Below are 14,101 nucleotides of genomic sequence, written 5' to 3'. Positions count from 1 at the left end.
TGTCAGACACATAGAAAAACATAAATTGTTGGGCAAAAGTCAACATGGTTTCTGTAAACGGAAATCATGTCTTACTAATCTATTAGAGTTCTTTGAAAGGGTCAACAAACATGTAGACAAGGGGGATCCAGTGGACATAGTGTACTTAGATTTCCAGAAAGCCTTTGACAAGGTCCCTCACCAAAGGCTTTTATGTAAATTAAGTTGTCATGGGATAAGAGGGAAGATCCTTTCATAGATTGAGAACTGGTTAAAAGATAGGGAACAAAGTATAGGAATAAATGGTAAATTTTCAGAATGGAGAGGGGTAACTAGTGGTGTTCCCCAAGGGTCAGTCATAGGACCGATCCTATTCAACTTATTCATAAATGATCTGGAGAAAGGGGTAAACAGTGAGGTGGCAAAGTCTGCAGATGATACTAAACAGCTCAAGATAGTTAAGACCAAAGCAGACTGTGAATAACTTCAAAAAGATCTCACAAAACTAAATGATTAGGCAACAAAATGGCAAATGAAATTTAATGTGGATTAATGTAAAGTAATGCACATTGGAAAAAATAACCCCAACTATACATACAATATGATGGGGGCTAAATTAGCTACAACCAATCAGGAAAGAGATCTTGGAGTCATCGTGGATAGTTCTCTGAAGACATCCACGCAGTGTGCAGCGGCAGTCAAAAAAGCAAACAGGATGTTAGGAATCATTAAAAAAAGGGATAGAGAATAAGACTGAGAATATCTAATTGCCCTTATATAAATCCATGGTACACCCACATCTTGAATACTGCATACAGATGTGGTCTCCTCATCTCAAAAAAGATATACTGGCATTAGAAAAGGTTCAGAGAAGGGCAACTAAAATGATTAGGGGTTTGGAACGGGTCTCATAAGAGGAGAGATTAAAGAGGCTAGGACTTTTCAGCTTGGAAAAGAGGAGACTAAGGGGGGATATGATAGAGGTATATAAAATCATGAATGATGTGGAGAAAGTGAATAAGGAAAAGTTATTTACTTGTTCCCATAATATAAGAACTAGGGGCCACCAAATGAAATTCATGCGCAGCAGGTTTAAAAGAAATAAAAGGAAGTTCTTCTTCACACAGCGCACAGTCAACCTGTGGAACTCCTTGCCTGAGGAGGTTGTGAAGGCTAGGACCATAACAGGGTTTAAAAGAGAACTAGATAAATTCATGGAGGTTAAGTCCATTAATGGCTATTAGCCAGGATGGTTAAGGAATGGTGTCCCTAGCCTCTGTTTGTCAGAGGATGGTGATGGACGGCAGGAGAGAGATCACTTGATCATTACCTGTTAGGTTCACTCCTTTTGGGGCACCTGGCATTATCCACTGTCGGTAGAGAGGATACTGGGCTGGATGGATCTTTGGTTTGACCCAATATGGCCGTTCTTATGCACACATTATGTAAATCTGTACAAAAGATTTACATAAAATGTGTTCAAGTTTGGCAATTGAAGTTTGGTGCACAGGGAGAATTTGGCCCATTATATAGTTCAAAGCAGACTTCTTCAACAAGAATAGTATAGTCTAGGATTTAATTCCAATGAAAACTCAAGCTTTTCAGCTACAGATTCCCCTTGTACAGTAATGCTGAACTTATCTCTGTGTTTGCCAGAGAATTTGGAACAACGTGGTGTGGGTGATAATTCACAGTGGAAAGAAATGTGCCTACATGTGGTAAAAAAAAGATCAAAAGAAGACTATGAAACTAGAAATAATAAAGCTTTTATTGGGGTAGCATGAAAAGATCTAACTCAGAATGTTTCAAGTACAAGTAACAAATTTAAGCCAAATTATTGGTTTAGTATATGATAATACTGTGTATTTATATGTTGTGTCTTTCATCACAAAGGACCCCAACAAATTAGACAAATGTAACTAGCTAAATATACAAACTGTGTTGCTAAAGGGATCTTTATCAGAGCTGAGCAAATTATTTACAGTGAATAATGTAAAACTAAATTCAGTCTACTTTTGGAAACAAGCAGACTGTAATTTCCTTTAATTTATTCCATATTCAAAATTACTCAAATCATTTGTTGTATGTGTACCTTACTTTATAGATCGATGGCAAATAGTTTGCTTCAAGTATTCTATATCATTTGAAAGGTGTTGATTGGTTGTGATTAGCCACATAAGTGACGTGGTTTGGTTTTTGTTCCCTTATTAGGGGTTTGATCCTACAAGTTTCTGAGCACTTTGGCCCTGATTCAACAAAGCACTTAAGCATGTGAGATATCCTGTTGACTTCAATAGTTAAGCATGTGCTTAAGTGGATCGTGGCCAGAATGCTCGGCCTCTGGCAGGATCACGTCACGGAGGAGTATGCATCTTATTAACAGGAGAAGGGCTTGAACATGTCTCTAGGGCTTCGAGTCTCTTAGAAAGAGGTAGAAGATAAACAGGATGAGGGAAGTTAAACAATTTCCTTTCTGGATCATGCAGAACTATGCCAAGGCATCATTTCTACACAAATTAGATGATTGCAAGATTTATTGACTGGCTAATGCTTTTAAATTTAACTGCACATCACAAAATTACATTCACACCAAGCAGGTGAAGTCTTAGTTGAAAGGGGCTTGTCTAGAGACTTCTCTAGCTTATTTAACTGCCTCTGTGGTAAATGCTATAACAAGAGATTTGGGGAGCTGCATACATATGCTGTGATGAGCAGTATTCCAACATCCTATATAGAATGTACTATTTTCACAGGGCTAGATGGTCACATGATGATCTGCCCAGCATCAAGAGCAACACGGGGTTATGCTGCCCTTGGAGCAGCCTAGGAAGGTAATTCTGAATCTCCCAGTCATAGACTCTCTTCCTGACTTTCTGCCACTTGAGGGAGGGAGAAAACTATGCCGGGTCTATCCCCTCTCAGTATACAACCCTTGGCAAGCCAAGGCAGCTACATTGCTGAGTGGGCTGGAGGGAGTAGAGCCAAGGTTCTTCTCACTGCCCACCCCCTCCTGCACTGTGGAACCTGCTTCCACACCCACACTGCTACCCATGATATCAGTAGCTGGTGCATAGGCGAAAGGAGACATCTTTTACCTTTGTGCCACCATGGTAGCTGGGCCATGCTTCAGCCCTGGGTGAATACTGAAACATGCAAGCTTAAAATTTACTTTTCATGAGCATTTGTATAAGTAAAACTCAACTGCTGCAATGTGCCTGGAAAGCAAATATAAAAAAGAGGCATGAACATGGATAAAGTTCAAGTAAATACATGTGATTTTATGTATTTATTTATTCATTTATTGTTGTTCTTCTTATCTACTTTTCTCTCCACTGCTAAAAAGCAGCTAAATCTCTGATGACCCACACAGTAGCAACTATTTGACAGAACACAGAAACACTACAAAATGGCTTAAGAAAGAGAGTGAAGAAACTGAAGATAGGCAGAATGTAATTACTGGTTTCTAAGCTGGAATTTGACTGGTGTCCTACTAAGGTTAACAACACTCTTCTTGCAAAAACTGCTGTGGGTTTTTTAGAGACTGCAAGCGAACAGGCCTTTTTATGTCTCCTGTGAAATGTGGTGTCTTTTGCAAACATTATAAATTCTATTCCAAAGCTAAGGCATTAAAACTAAAGGGAAAAGTGAATCTATTCACTGGCTGAATTCTCAATGGCATTTCCGGTAATAGTCAGGACATTCCCCTGTGGAACGTATCTCAGGATGAGGTCCTAATCTTAACATTCTAGTAACAAAAACTCTTGTCCTTTAGGTGAGTGTCCTATACTGTCCTAATGGTTTAGTGTGTGTGCGTGTGTGTGTGTGTGGGGGGGGGGGGGGGGGGGATGGTCCCCATAAAAGTCCTTTACATTCCTGCAAAAATGTTGCTGCTCCCTTGCTCTTTTTTTCACCTCCTATGCAGTCCTAGGCATGTTTTCTTCTGCAATAGCATTTGCATGACAGTTTATCTGTTTGTTCCTTTACCCAGTAAAGGCATAAGAAGAAAAGATTCCAAAATGCCAAACAGTGGATTTTATTATACGTAGTTATGGTTCTCATGACAGCTCTGAAAAAAGCACCCCACCTTTAATGATCACTTATTCATACAGCACAATTAAAATAAACACCAAAAACCCTTGGCTGGCATTTAAACTTCATTCAAATAAACAGTTCTTTCAAAAGGTAATCTGTATTGTTTCCTGCTCTAATATGGAATATTAGTGGTTGTGTTTAAATTGTTAAGAATTTGGTTCTAAACTCTCTGCCATTTAAAACACTCTCTCTCTCTCTCTCTCTCTGTCTAGAATGCATCATTTGGATAATAAAATGGTAATTCCCTTCCAAGAATGACATTAATGGAAAGTGTCTAATTTAAAGATGGGCCCAAGCCACAATGTGTGTATCCACATCTGGATGCATACTGCACCGATGATTAACAGCATTTTCATCCAGGAATTTTGTGTGAGCCCACAGGTAGAGTACATGAAACAATATATTTTACTAAGAGTTCTGTTTGCCAGCAATGTCTACAGGTACCCCATTTTTTGTAAGGGAAATTTTGCCTATTGTAGAAACTATAATGCTGCACTTTTCCATGTCTGGTACCATACGAAGCTAAGATTCAGGCTAGTTACTCAGGGCCACATTTTCAAAGGTATTTAAGTGCCTAAAGATACAGATGGATGCTTTTGAAAATCACACTAGACACATAACTCGCATTGCTTAGGTGCTTTTGAAAATCCCACTAGGGACCTATTTGTATTTTTAAGTGCCTAAAAACCTTTAAAAATCTGCCCCTTAGTCAAGGTAGTTAGTTAACTGGTATTGACATGCAGAGTCTCCAAATGAGTGAAATGTTAATATCTTCACATGTAGCTTAACAGTGATTAGAATAATTCACTTTATAGAGAGACCTGATCATGGTTAACTAGACAAGAACAAATCTGAAAAAGTGAAAAATGTAAACTGTATAAACAGATGTTACTGAGGCAAAAGAAAGATGATGTTTTTGGAAACATACCAGTCTTTCTTGAACAGTAGAAAAAACAAACTAATTTGGACAAACAGTTTGTTCAATGGTTAGCCAATACATAGTTTTTTTAAATTCCTTGTTAAAATGAGTCTTTTCTGGAAATAATTTCCCAACTAATGTGACATTGCATGTCTTGTCAGCAATTTTATAAAATTCCACAGTATGGTAAGAACACCCAGGACTACTGTGAAACTGTACACCCTAGACTACAGTGCACCCCGTACACCCGGGACTACAGTGAAACTGACTAAACTGGACTAAAGTGAAACTGTGTAATTGTTTGAGGAAGTATAATAAAGTATCATGATACATTAGTAAATGGCCAGGTACTCAAACACTGATCTCCCTTCTGCAGTAATTATTACTAACTGAAATAATTCCCCACACTAACAAATGTATTGTCCAGTGAGTCAGATCCAGCAGCCCTTACTCACTTTGAATAGTCCCATTAACTTAATGGAACTGCTTGCATATAGAAGGGTTGCATATAGACCCAATGCCTGTTAGAGATCATACTAGGAAGCATTCACATTATTTTTAACCTTGCAGGATGAAAACGACCAAACAGTCTGTGCAAACAGTCACTTGATTTATCTTCCCGCACTAAGAAAGAGCTAGTTTTGTTTTCCAAAGATCTGGTTGTAAAAGCTTTTGTGGCAGCTTTCTATCTGCTTTGCCTTGCCCTGTGTTTTATTCTTCTCTGTAATTTAATTGATTATTCCTGTTCAGTTGATTTATCAGACAGTGCAGGATAGAGTCTTTGCCCCTCCTTGCTTCAATCCCTGTTTAAGACATTCTTTCCTTTGCATTTCTGGTAAGTATTAAAGCAAAGAATCAAATCTGAAGCCAAATACAAATATTTTTTAAACATCTATACTTTCAAGCAAAAGCAAGGGGCAAACAATTCAACATTAAATGGAAACACTGATGAACTCAATAAAATGATGTTTAATATGGGCCAAATGCTATAGTCATGACTCAGGCAGAATACTGATTGAATGGGAGTTTGCCTAAGTAAGAATAGTTGTATTATCCCTAAATAAGAGCCACTAAAACTTCAATTGTGTTGCAGCAATGGGTTTAGGACACAGTACTGTGACATTTTGCATTGGAAGGAAATCATCACACTAAATTACAGTACGTTATTCTCACTGATGAGAATTACTGCAGTAAGTGACGAGAATGATTGAAGTACATCTATAGCAGGGGTTCTTCAACCGGGGCTTGTGATCCTTCAGGGGGTCGGTCATAAGGTGGTTACATGGAGGTTGAGAGCTGACAGCTCCCAGCCCCCATTAAATTAAATTATTCTCCCCCACACCCCATTTTTAATGTATAAGGGGAGAATCACACTCAGAGGCTTGCTGTGTGAACGGGGTCACAAATACAAAAAGTTTGAAAACCACTGATCTATAGAGAATAAAGTTCCTCTTTTTTGATTCCATGGGAAACATCTCATTTAAACCTCCCAAGGGTATTTAATATTGGAGGAACTTGAAGGCTTCTCAGCCAAAGTCCAAAACTCCAGCTTCCTAGTCACCAAACTGCTGTGGGGCAGGAGAAACATGAGAAGCCTTTTATTTTTGCAGTTTCAGTCTTGATTATTGCACAAGATTTTTTTAGGACCTTAATTGTCATAAGCAGATAATTCTTTTAGGTTAGAGATTCAGAATGCATCCGTTCCTGGCAACAGACTTTACTCTCTGACTCTCCAGCTCCCAGCGCCAAGGAGTTAAAAGTGATTTGTTTGACTTGGTTCCACTGCCTTACATAAATAGCACATAATTTCTAATTTCACACAGTCAAGATGGCCAGAAAATCCAACCACAAGCAAGTTCTTCTTTTCATTGATAAAATTTGAATTCATGCTACTTATGGAATGTACAGTGTTTCTCTAATCCCAGACCTGTGTCCAATGGAGGAAATGAAAGGCATGTTTTTCTTCTGAACAAGAAACCATTGTATCTGTCTAATTACTATATACTTTTTTGATAATTATGCTGGGTAAAATGATGTGTGTTTGCTAAGTGCTTTGCATAACTCGAGGTGTGGAGTTATTCCCGTTAACACACATCCTGAAGTGCATGTATAATTGCCATCATAAAACAGCATTCAGCCTGAATATTATTTTAACACAGAAGACCAGATCCTACATTGCTTGCATGCTCCAAGTTCAGTGATATTAATGGAACATTCAGAATGAGGCCCATAAAGAAGAGAAGATTGAGCCCAGTCAAGTCAATCTGGCCTTCCAACCTGTGGCATTCATTGGCATGCATATATATATATAATTAGATGCTCTGAAAGTCTACTCAATCATAAATAGAAATATGTATTGGAGGGTGTAGTAAAGCCATAAATAAATGTATTGTAAAATAATGTATTGTATTATCCCCTACACTTCCTGGGATGGACAGAACAGAAGTCAGGTTGTGGAAGGAGGCTGTGCAGTCTTCATTGCATCATTCCTCTCTTCCCTTGGCCCACAGAGACTCTTTTGAAAGTGCCACAGAGGGATATAGGTTTTCTGTGTGGGGTTATGGTGTGCTGGTTTGGGGTTGCAGGGACAGCTGCAACAACATCACCATATTTCCTTGAAATACTCCAGATTTTTGCAGTAAGTTAGAGGGTCTCTGTGTGGATGGCCCGTGCCTCCAGGAAACCACAGGCCTAGAGTGAAAACCCCTACCATTCATAAAAACAATTTTCTCAACAGCAGCACCCCCATCTAGCCCTTCCCCCGGGGGAACAACAACAACAACAACAACAAATCCAAAATTCAAAGACAAAACAAAAAGACCTGAAATAAACAAATCAACCAAAAAACAATCCTAAGAAGGGAGACGAGCCAGAGACTCTATAAAAACCACTAGGGACTCTACTGTTGCTAAGCTATTTCACATAGAAGGTACTCAGATACTATAGTCATGGGCAGCAGTAGAAACTCTTAGATAGATAGATCCATGGTTGAAGGATAAACCTGGTTTCCAGACAGAAATCCAAGGAAACTTCACAAGTCTAAAGCTGTGGTTTCCCCGCATCTACACATGAGTAACCTGTGCAGCAGAATGATCTAGCTCATTGTAAACACGTATACAAAAACAATTTCTTAATGATTATTAATACAGTACATGAACAACATTTCATTGTTTAAAGTTTTATTGAGAGAAGATTTAATGTAATTATTTATTAAAAATAAAATGGTTTCTTACAGATAAAAATAGTCTTTATACCAATATTTTACGTCAGTTTAACTGTCTTTCAATTCAAAGGATCCACAAAGCACCCTCTAGAGTAGCCACTTCATCCATCATTAAAACACAATCATTTCTGGTTTGGAGCATGAGAGCTGTTTAATATAGTTCACCGCAACACTTCACAACCACTCATGACAATAAGTGAAGAAGAATACCACAACCACTTGCAACTGCAGTGGTAGATTTCCTTTCTTAGTTGTTATCTGGCCAAGACGTCAGTACTAAGATCAAAATTCTTGTTAAAGAAGTCATGAGATCTTTATTTTTACTGACTTTGTTATGCTACTTGATTAAAGTAAAATGTTAGATTTAGAATAAAAAAAAAACACGCACACAAAAACAATATAGAGTTTTGAGGGGGAAGTAGAAAACTTTTGATCTATACTTTAACGTTTCATTACACCTTGTGTTCCATTTCACGTCTTTTAGGGATGGACATGAGCATGATTTCTTCAACTCTTTTCATTGTTATTTATATTAAAGTAGCAGAGGCCATTTAGGAGTAAGGCACTATCATAGTGGGCCCTGTGTAACTGCAAACCAAGACCGAGTCCCTGCCCCCCCAAAGAACTTTCAGTCTAATTTTAAAAACAATGAGTGATTATAATTATCAGAGCGAGGACAACGGTAACAGTGATAAGCATATACAGTTACATAATCTTGCTGTGGGCGGAATAGATTGTTTAAAGCCATTATTTATTTATTTTAAATACTAAGGTATAAATTCATAGGCATCCCTGACAGACAAGACACTTGAATCTGCTGTGGCGAAGAAGAGGGAGCCATGATCACACTTGCAGGTCAGGAAGATAATTTTAACCATCACAATCCCTACTTGATTCTGGAAGGCAGTGAAGGCTAAGCCCTTTTTGGCTTCCAAACCTAATTAGACACTTACATTTTATGGCATTTGTCTTTTAGGAAAGATAAAAACATAAAAAAAAGTTGTTAGGCACTATATTTACTGAGAAGCAGGGGATCATAAAACACATGAAGCCAGCCCACTGTAAAGATTTTTCCTGCTATCAGGATGTATTGTTCACCCACATTTACTCCGGCACCTATGTTGGCAGGTATTGTGTTGGATCCTGGTGCATGACTCCTGCTGGCAATCAGCACAGTCCCAAACTTAGGTGGAGGCAGGCTAGAAAATGGGCATAGGCAGGGCAGCCAGGAAGCCCTATTGTATCTCCATTTACATTCATTTCCTGGTTTTACTTTCTTATAATCCTGATATTAGGCCCAGTCCTACAGAGAGGTCCCATTGGCTTCAATGGGAACACCACGTGCAGACTGAGCTCTTTTGGCCTCACTCAACCAAACTACTATCTACTTCAATGGGAGTTTTGCATAAGGCCAAATTCTACCCCCCTGCACAAAATCTTACAGAGGGCACTTTAAGGGGGTGTGGAATCCTCCCCGCACCCTCAGGATGGGGAGTATATGCAGGAGTGCCCTCAGGATGGGGAGTATATGCAGGAGTGCCCGAACCTTGGGGGGAGGGGGGAGGAAAGGAGGCACAAGGCCCGCCCATCTCTGTGGCCCCACCCCCTACTCCTCTTCTTCCCCCCAAGACCCTGCCCCCTGGCCAGGCCGGAAGTCAGAGCTGGGCAGCTCTTACTACTGCCCAGATCTGGCTTCCGGCTTAGCCAGGGGGCAAGATGAGGAACAGGGGTGGGGCCATGGTGTGGGGCCAGGACTCGTGGCGAGGGGGGACTAAAGCCCACCTCAGCCCCCGTCCCCCCCCCAGAAAAAGCTAGTGTTGCTGGCAGGGGCTGTGCTTCACGGTGGGGAAGTGGATCACCTTATCAGCTCCCCCATGGCACCATTGAGGCTAGCAGTTTGAGGGGGCAATGTGGCCCCCTGTTCCCCCCACTATGCTCATGTTAAAAAGCAGGTTCCAGTGCCCCTGAGTACATGTGTTCCACACTTGTACTTCAATTCCCTTGCTATTACTGCCCACTAGATCCAAGCCATCACTTTTCCTCTCACAACGCATCGCCTCCCCCCAGCCTGTATCCTAAAGCCCTTCCTTATATACCCTCACAGAGCACTGCTCCTCAAAGCACAGGAGATGTGCATTCTCTCTGTGTATCCTCTTACCATCCAGGCTCCCCCTGGAAGAACAGATAAGCAGTGGTTCCTCTGTATTTGGGCTTGCCAAACAAATAGGATATTTTGGGGGCAGAACTGCTTAATGGGTTTCACTGTAAATATATCAGTGTTAGAGCTTCTCCACCTCTGACATAGATGGGTTCATGGTAGTCCCTGCTTAAAGAGAGAACTTTCAACAAACCTTCTGTCTTCTTCCAGTAGACTTTGACCTGAAGCTGATTATCTTGATAGAAAGGAGCTCCAATTTCAAGAAGACGAGCCGGTCTCCTTCTTTGAAAGGGTGGAAGAGGATCAGCTAGTCCTTTCCGGGTTTTCCCAATTGGAGAGGTCTGTTCTTCTACAACATACAACACCATCAAGAAATATCTTGGTTTAATACAATATACAGCGTAACTTACAGGGTGTGGGTGCTACGTTGAAATAAATATGCCTTTGGTATACTGAAACAGCTTACTAACATATGTCAGTATTTAGGAACAGAATTTGAATATACCCCAGGCATCCTCAGTTTAAAAAAACAGTAGTATTGTATCCAAGCTTTGAATCAGCACTTTCACAACCTGAAACTTGTAGATTCCATTTAGGGGACAATTTTTACATCTGATTATGAAACATGATGTATTTAATTAATTACAGTACTTGAATGGAAAGTAAAGATGCAAATGATCAAGAAGCTGCTGAGGAATCAACAATATATTGCAAAGAAAGGAGAGGAGACTCAGGTTTGATTTATTCATTAAAATAATTGGATAAAATGTAAATGTGAAGGTTCTGCCTTATTTACAACTAGTTTCAACTAAAGCACCAATTGCTTAATGTTCATCAAATAAGTTGTAGTGCCTCGTTCCTTTCCTTAATCAACTTCTTCCTGTCCTTCTTTTAAGAAAAATCAAACAATCACCAAATGTGGATAATTTTATTCTTTACACACACACACAAATGTCTATAGTGTGACTTTATCATGACAAATTATAAGCGGGTTGTAAAGTGATACAAAGAAGGAAAAACAAAAATTGGACCCATAGGGTGTGTTTTGGTTTACAGGTGCATGTCCTGTTCTTCCCTCTATTGATCTGTCCATTCTTGGGAACAATCAGGGGTTTGAATAAGACAATCCAATCCCTACATATCTATCACTTCAGAAGGAGGTATTCATGTTGTATGTTTCACAAGAATGAAACAGACAAGCAGAGTGGAATGATAAGGTAATATGTTTCTGAGCATGGAGAAACCCCTTAGGGTCTGATCCAAAGCCCACTGAAGTTAATGAGAATCTTTCCATTAACTTCAATTACCTTACTGGGCTTTGGATCAAGTCCTTTGTTTTCTGTAGTTGGTTATCTAGCTGAAATGGTGGAACCAAAAAGATTTTCAAGATTAGGAGGCTGTGGTGGGGCGTCTGCACCACACTGGCAGAAGAGGGGTTAAAGCAGCCCCAGGGAGGCTGGAAAGGAGGCAGCCAATTAGGAAAGGGCTTGTAGAGACAGCCAATCAGGAGGTTTAGAGAGACAGCCAATCAGGGCCAGGCTGGGCCATATAAGAAGCAGTGGCGTAGCCAGGTGGAGGGAACGAGGGAGCGATAAAAAAAAAAAAGGCGCCACCCACTGCGGCGCTTTCACTCACCCGGCGGCGCTCCGGGTCTTTGGTGGCGGGGGGGCCCTTCACTCGCTCTGCGTCTTCGGCGGCATTTCAGTGGCGGGTCCTTCAGTGCCGCGGAGCGAGTGAAGGTCCCGCCACCAAAGTGCCACCGAAGACCCGGAGCGCCACCAGGTGAGTAAAATAAAAGCGCCGCAGTGGGTAGCGCCTTTTGGCCAATAAGAGGCGCTGCAGTGGTGAGTGACACACCCCATTACAGAGGCATGCTCCAATATGTCATGATAGGTAAAATTTGGCTTGTAGAAAGAGACCTTCTAAACACATTAAAATGTATTACTAGCACGCGAAACCTTAAATTAGAGTGAATAAATGAAGACTCGGCACACCACTTCTGAAAGGTTGCCTACCCCTGATCTAGTCTGACCTCCTGTATAACACAAACCATAGAACTCCAAAATAATTCCTAGAGAATATATTTTAGAAAAAAACCATCCAATCTTGATATTTCATCCAATCTTCATTTACCTCTTCTGAGTGAATTTAGAGTAGAACACTAACAAACAACAGGAAGGAAAAATAATGCTGACAACCAAATTATAGAGGCTTTGAATATCATATACAATGGTGTATGCTAGATCACTTTATAGTGTGAGAATAAATGGTCTGGAATGGATATTTTTCTGGCATTTTCCATACTGATTACTTTCATACACAACAGCAACTACAATATATAGTACAATCTATAAATTATGTATACTTAAGCACTGCAAAAATCTCTGGGCTAGATTCTCAGTTGATGCAAATTGATGTAGCTCCACTGAAGTCACTAATGAATAAATAACAGCTAACACTATCATAATATTCATGCAATATTTAGCTTTCTGTGAATATCCTCACACACACGTGCACGCAAGCTGTTTATGCAACTATTCATGAAAAAATGAACAAAGAGTTGTGAATCAAAGTGAATTGAATTGATTTGTTGTCAAAATGAAATCACAGGCTTTAATTAAATTAATGTTCTTGAATATTTGCATGCAAATCTACTAAAGAAAATAACAGAGGTTTGAGACCAACCAGAAGTATAGCTCAGTCATGTACTTGGATTTAAAAAACCCTAAAAAACCAGTCAAAGCAATAGCCTAAAAATTCACCAAAGTAATATTAAACCGATCATGAGCAAAAAGCAATCAGAGATGAGGTAGATAGCAGACTTCACAGAAATATAATCCAGTCTATTTTCTGAAGCTATAGAGGGTAAAAGAGTCAAGGAGAGATCAGACTATCCCAAAGAAACTGTAGAAGAGAATTTAAAGTTAGTTCTGGTGATGAGTTCCATTGAAGTGAACAGTAATTGATGAAACCACACAACTCACATATGCAGTTTAGAATAAATGAACCCCTGTTGGTAAAGATTTTGTAAGTCAAATATGATCTGCATTGGAGTCTGGAAGCAGAAAAGTGTCAGAGGGTAAAAAAGGAAAGTGAAGCAAACATTCCCCTTTCCTTCCTTCTCAGCAACACAACCTGCTAGTGAACTCAGCAATGAGAGTGCAGAGGCTCAGTGCTACACAGACTCTAGGGGCACTTTTGGGTACTGGTGCTGCAGCAACACAGTGCCCAAAACAGTGAGCCAGATTCTGACGTTAGTGAAACCAGTCTGAATCCAGAAGTCGATCCACCAAACAAAAAGGAGAGTCTCTAGATTTACACCAATGGAAGAGAGATCACAATCTGCCCAGTGACTATGCTGAAAACTATCTAATAACAACATTAAATACTAATTCATAGCACTGATATACCAACTTTCATCAAAGAACCTCAAAGTTCTTATGAAAAATAACTGACTAACAAGACCCCTCTGAAGTAGAAAAGTAGATGTTATTATCCCCATTTTATAGATGAGGAAAGAAGTTTCTTGTGCAAAGTCACTCAGTGAGCCAGAATCCAAGGACAGGACTTTTAGTCCCTGATCTCAATTCAGTATTCTAATCACTTGATCATGTATCATTGTGTCTATAGTTTACATGGTTAACACTGTTCTATGAAGTTTTTACTTTAATTCAAACTCATTTGATTAGTTTTATGATCAAAATCTACTTATTATCTTCAACAGATCTGC

General features: G+C 39.7%; 1 protein-coding gene across 1 annotated transcript in view; it reads right to left on the bottom strand.

Annotated features, from left to right (window-relative positions):
• The window catches only part of ANOS1 (anosmin 1), a 178,537-nt gene that overhangs the window by 18,476 nt on the left and 145,960 nt on the right, over positions 1 to 14,101 (bottom strand). Inside the window, exon 9 of the mRNA XM_065423031.1 lies at positions 10,565 to 10,720. Within this exon, the coding sequence (XP_065279103.1) occupies positions 10,565 to 10,720 (156 nt within the window). The remainder of the gene's footprint in view (positions 1 to 10,564; positions 10,721 to 14,101) is intronic.

This window comes from Emys orbicularis, chromosome 1 (assembly GCF_028017835.1).
Source record: "Emys orbicularis isolate rEmyOrb1 chromosome 1, rEmyOrb1.hap1, whole genome shotgun sequence".
NCBI classification, from domain to species: Eukaryota; Metazoa; Chordata; order Testudines; family Emydidae; genus Emys; species Emys orbicularis.
This window is presented reverse-complemented; position numbering and strand designations above follow the sequence as displayed.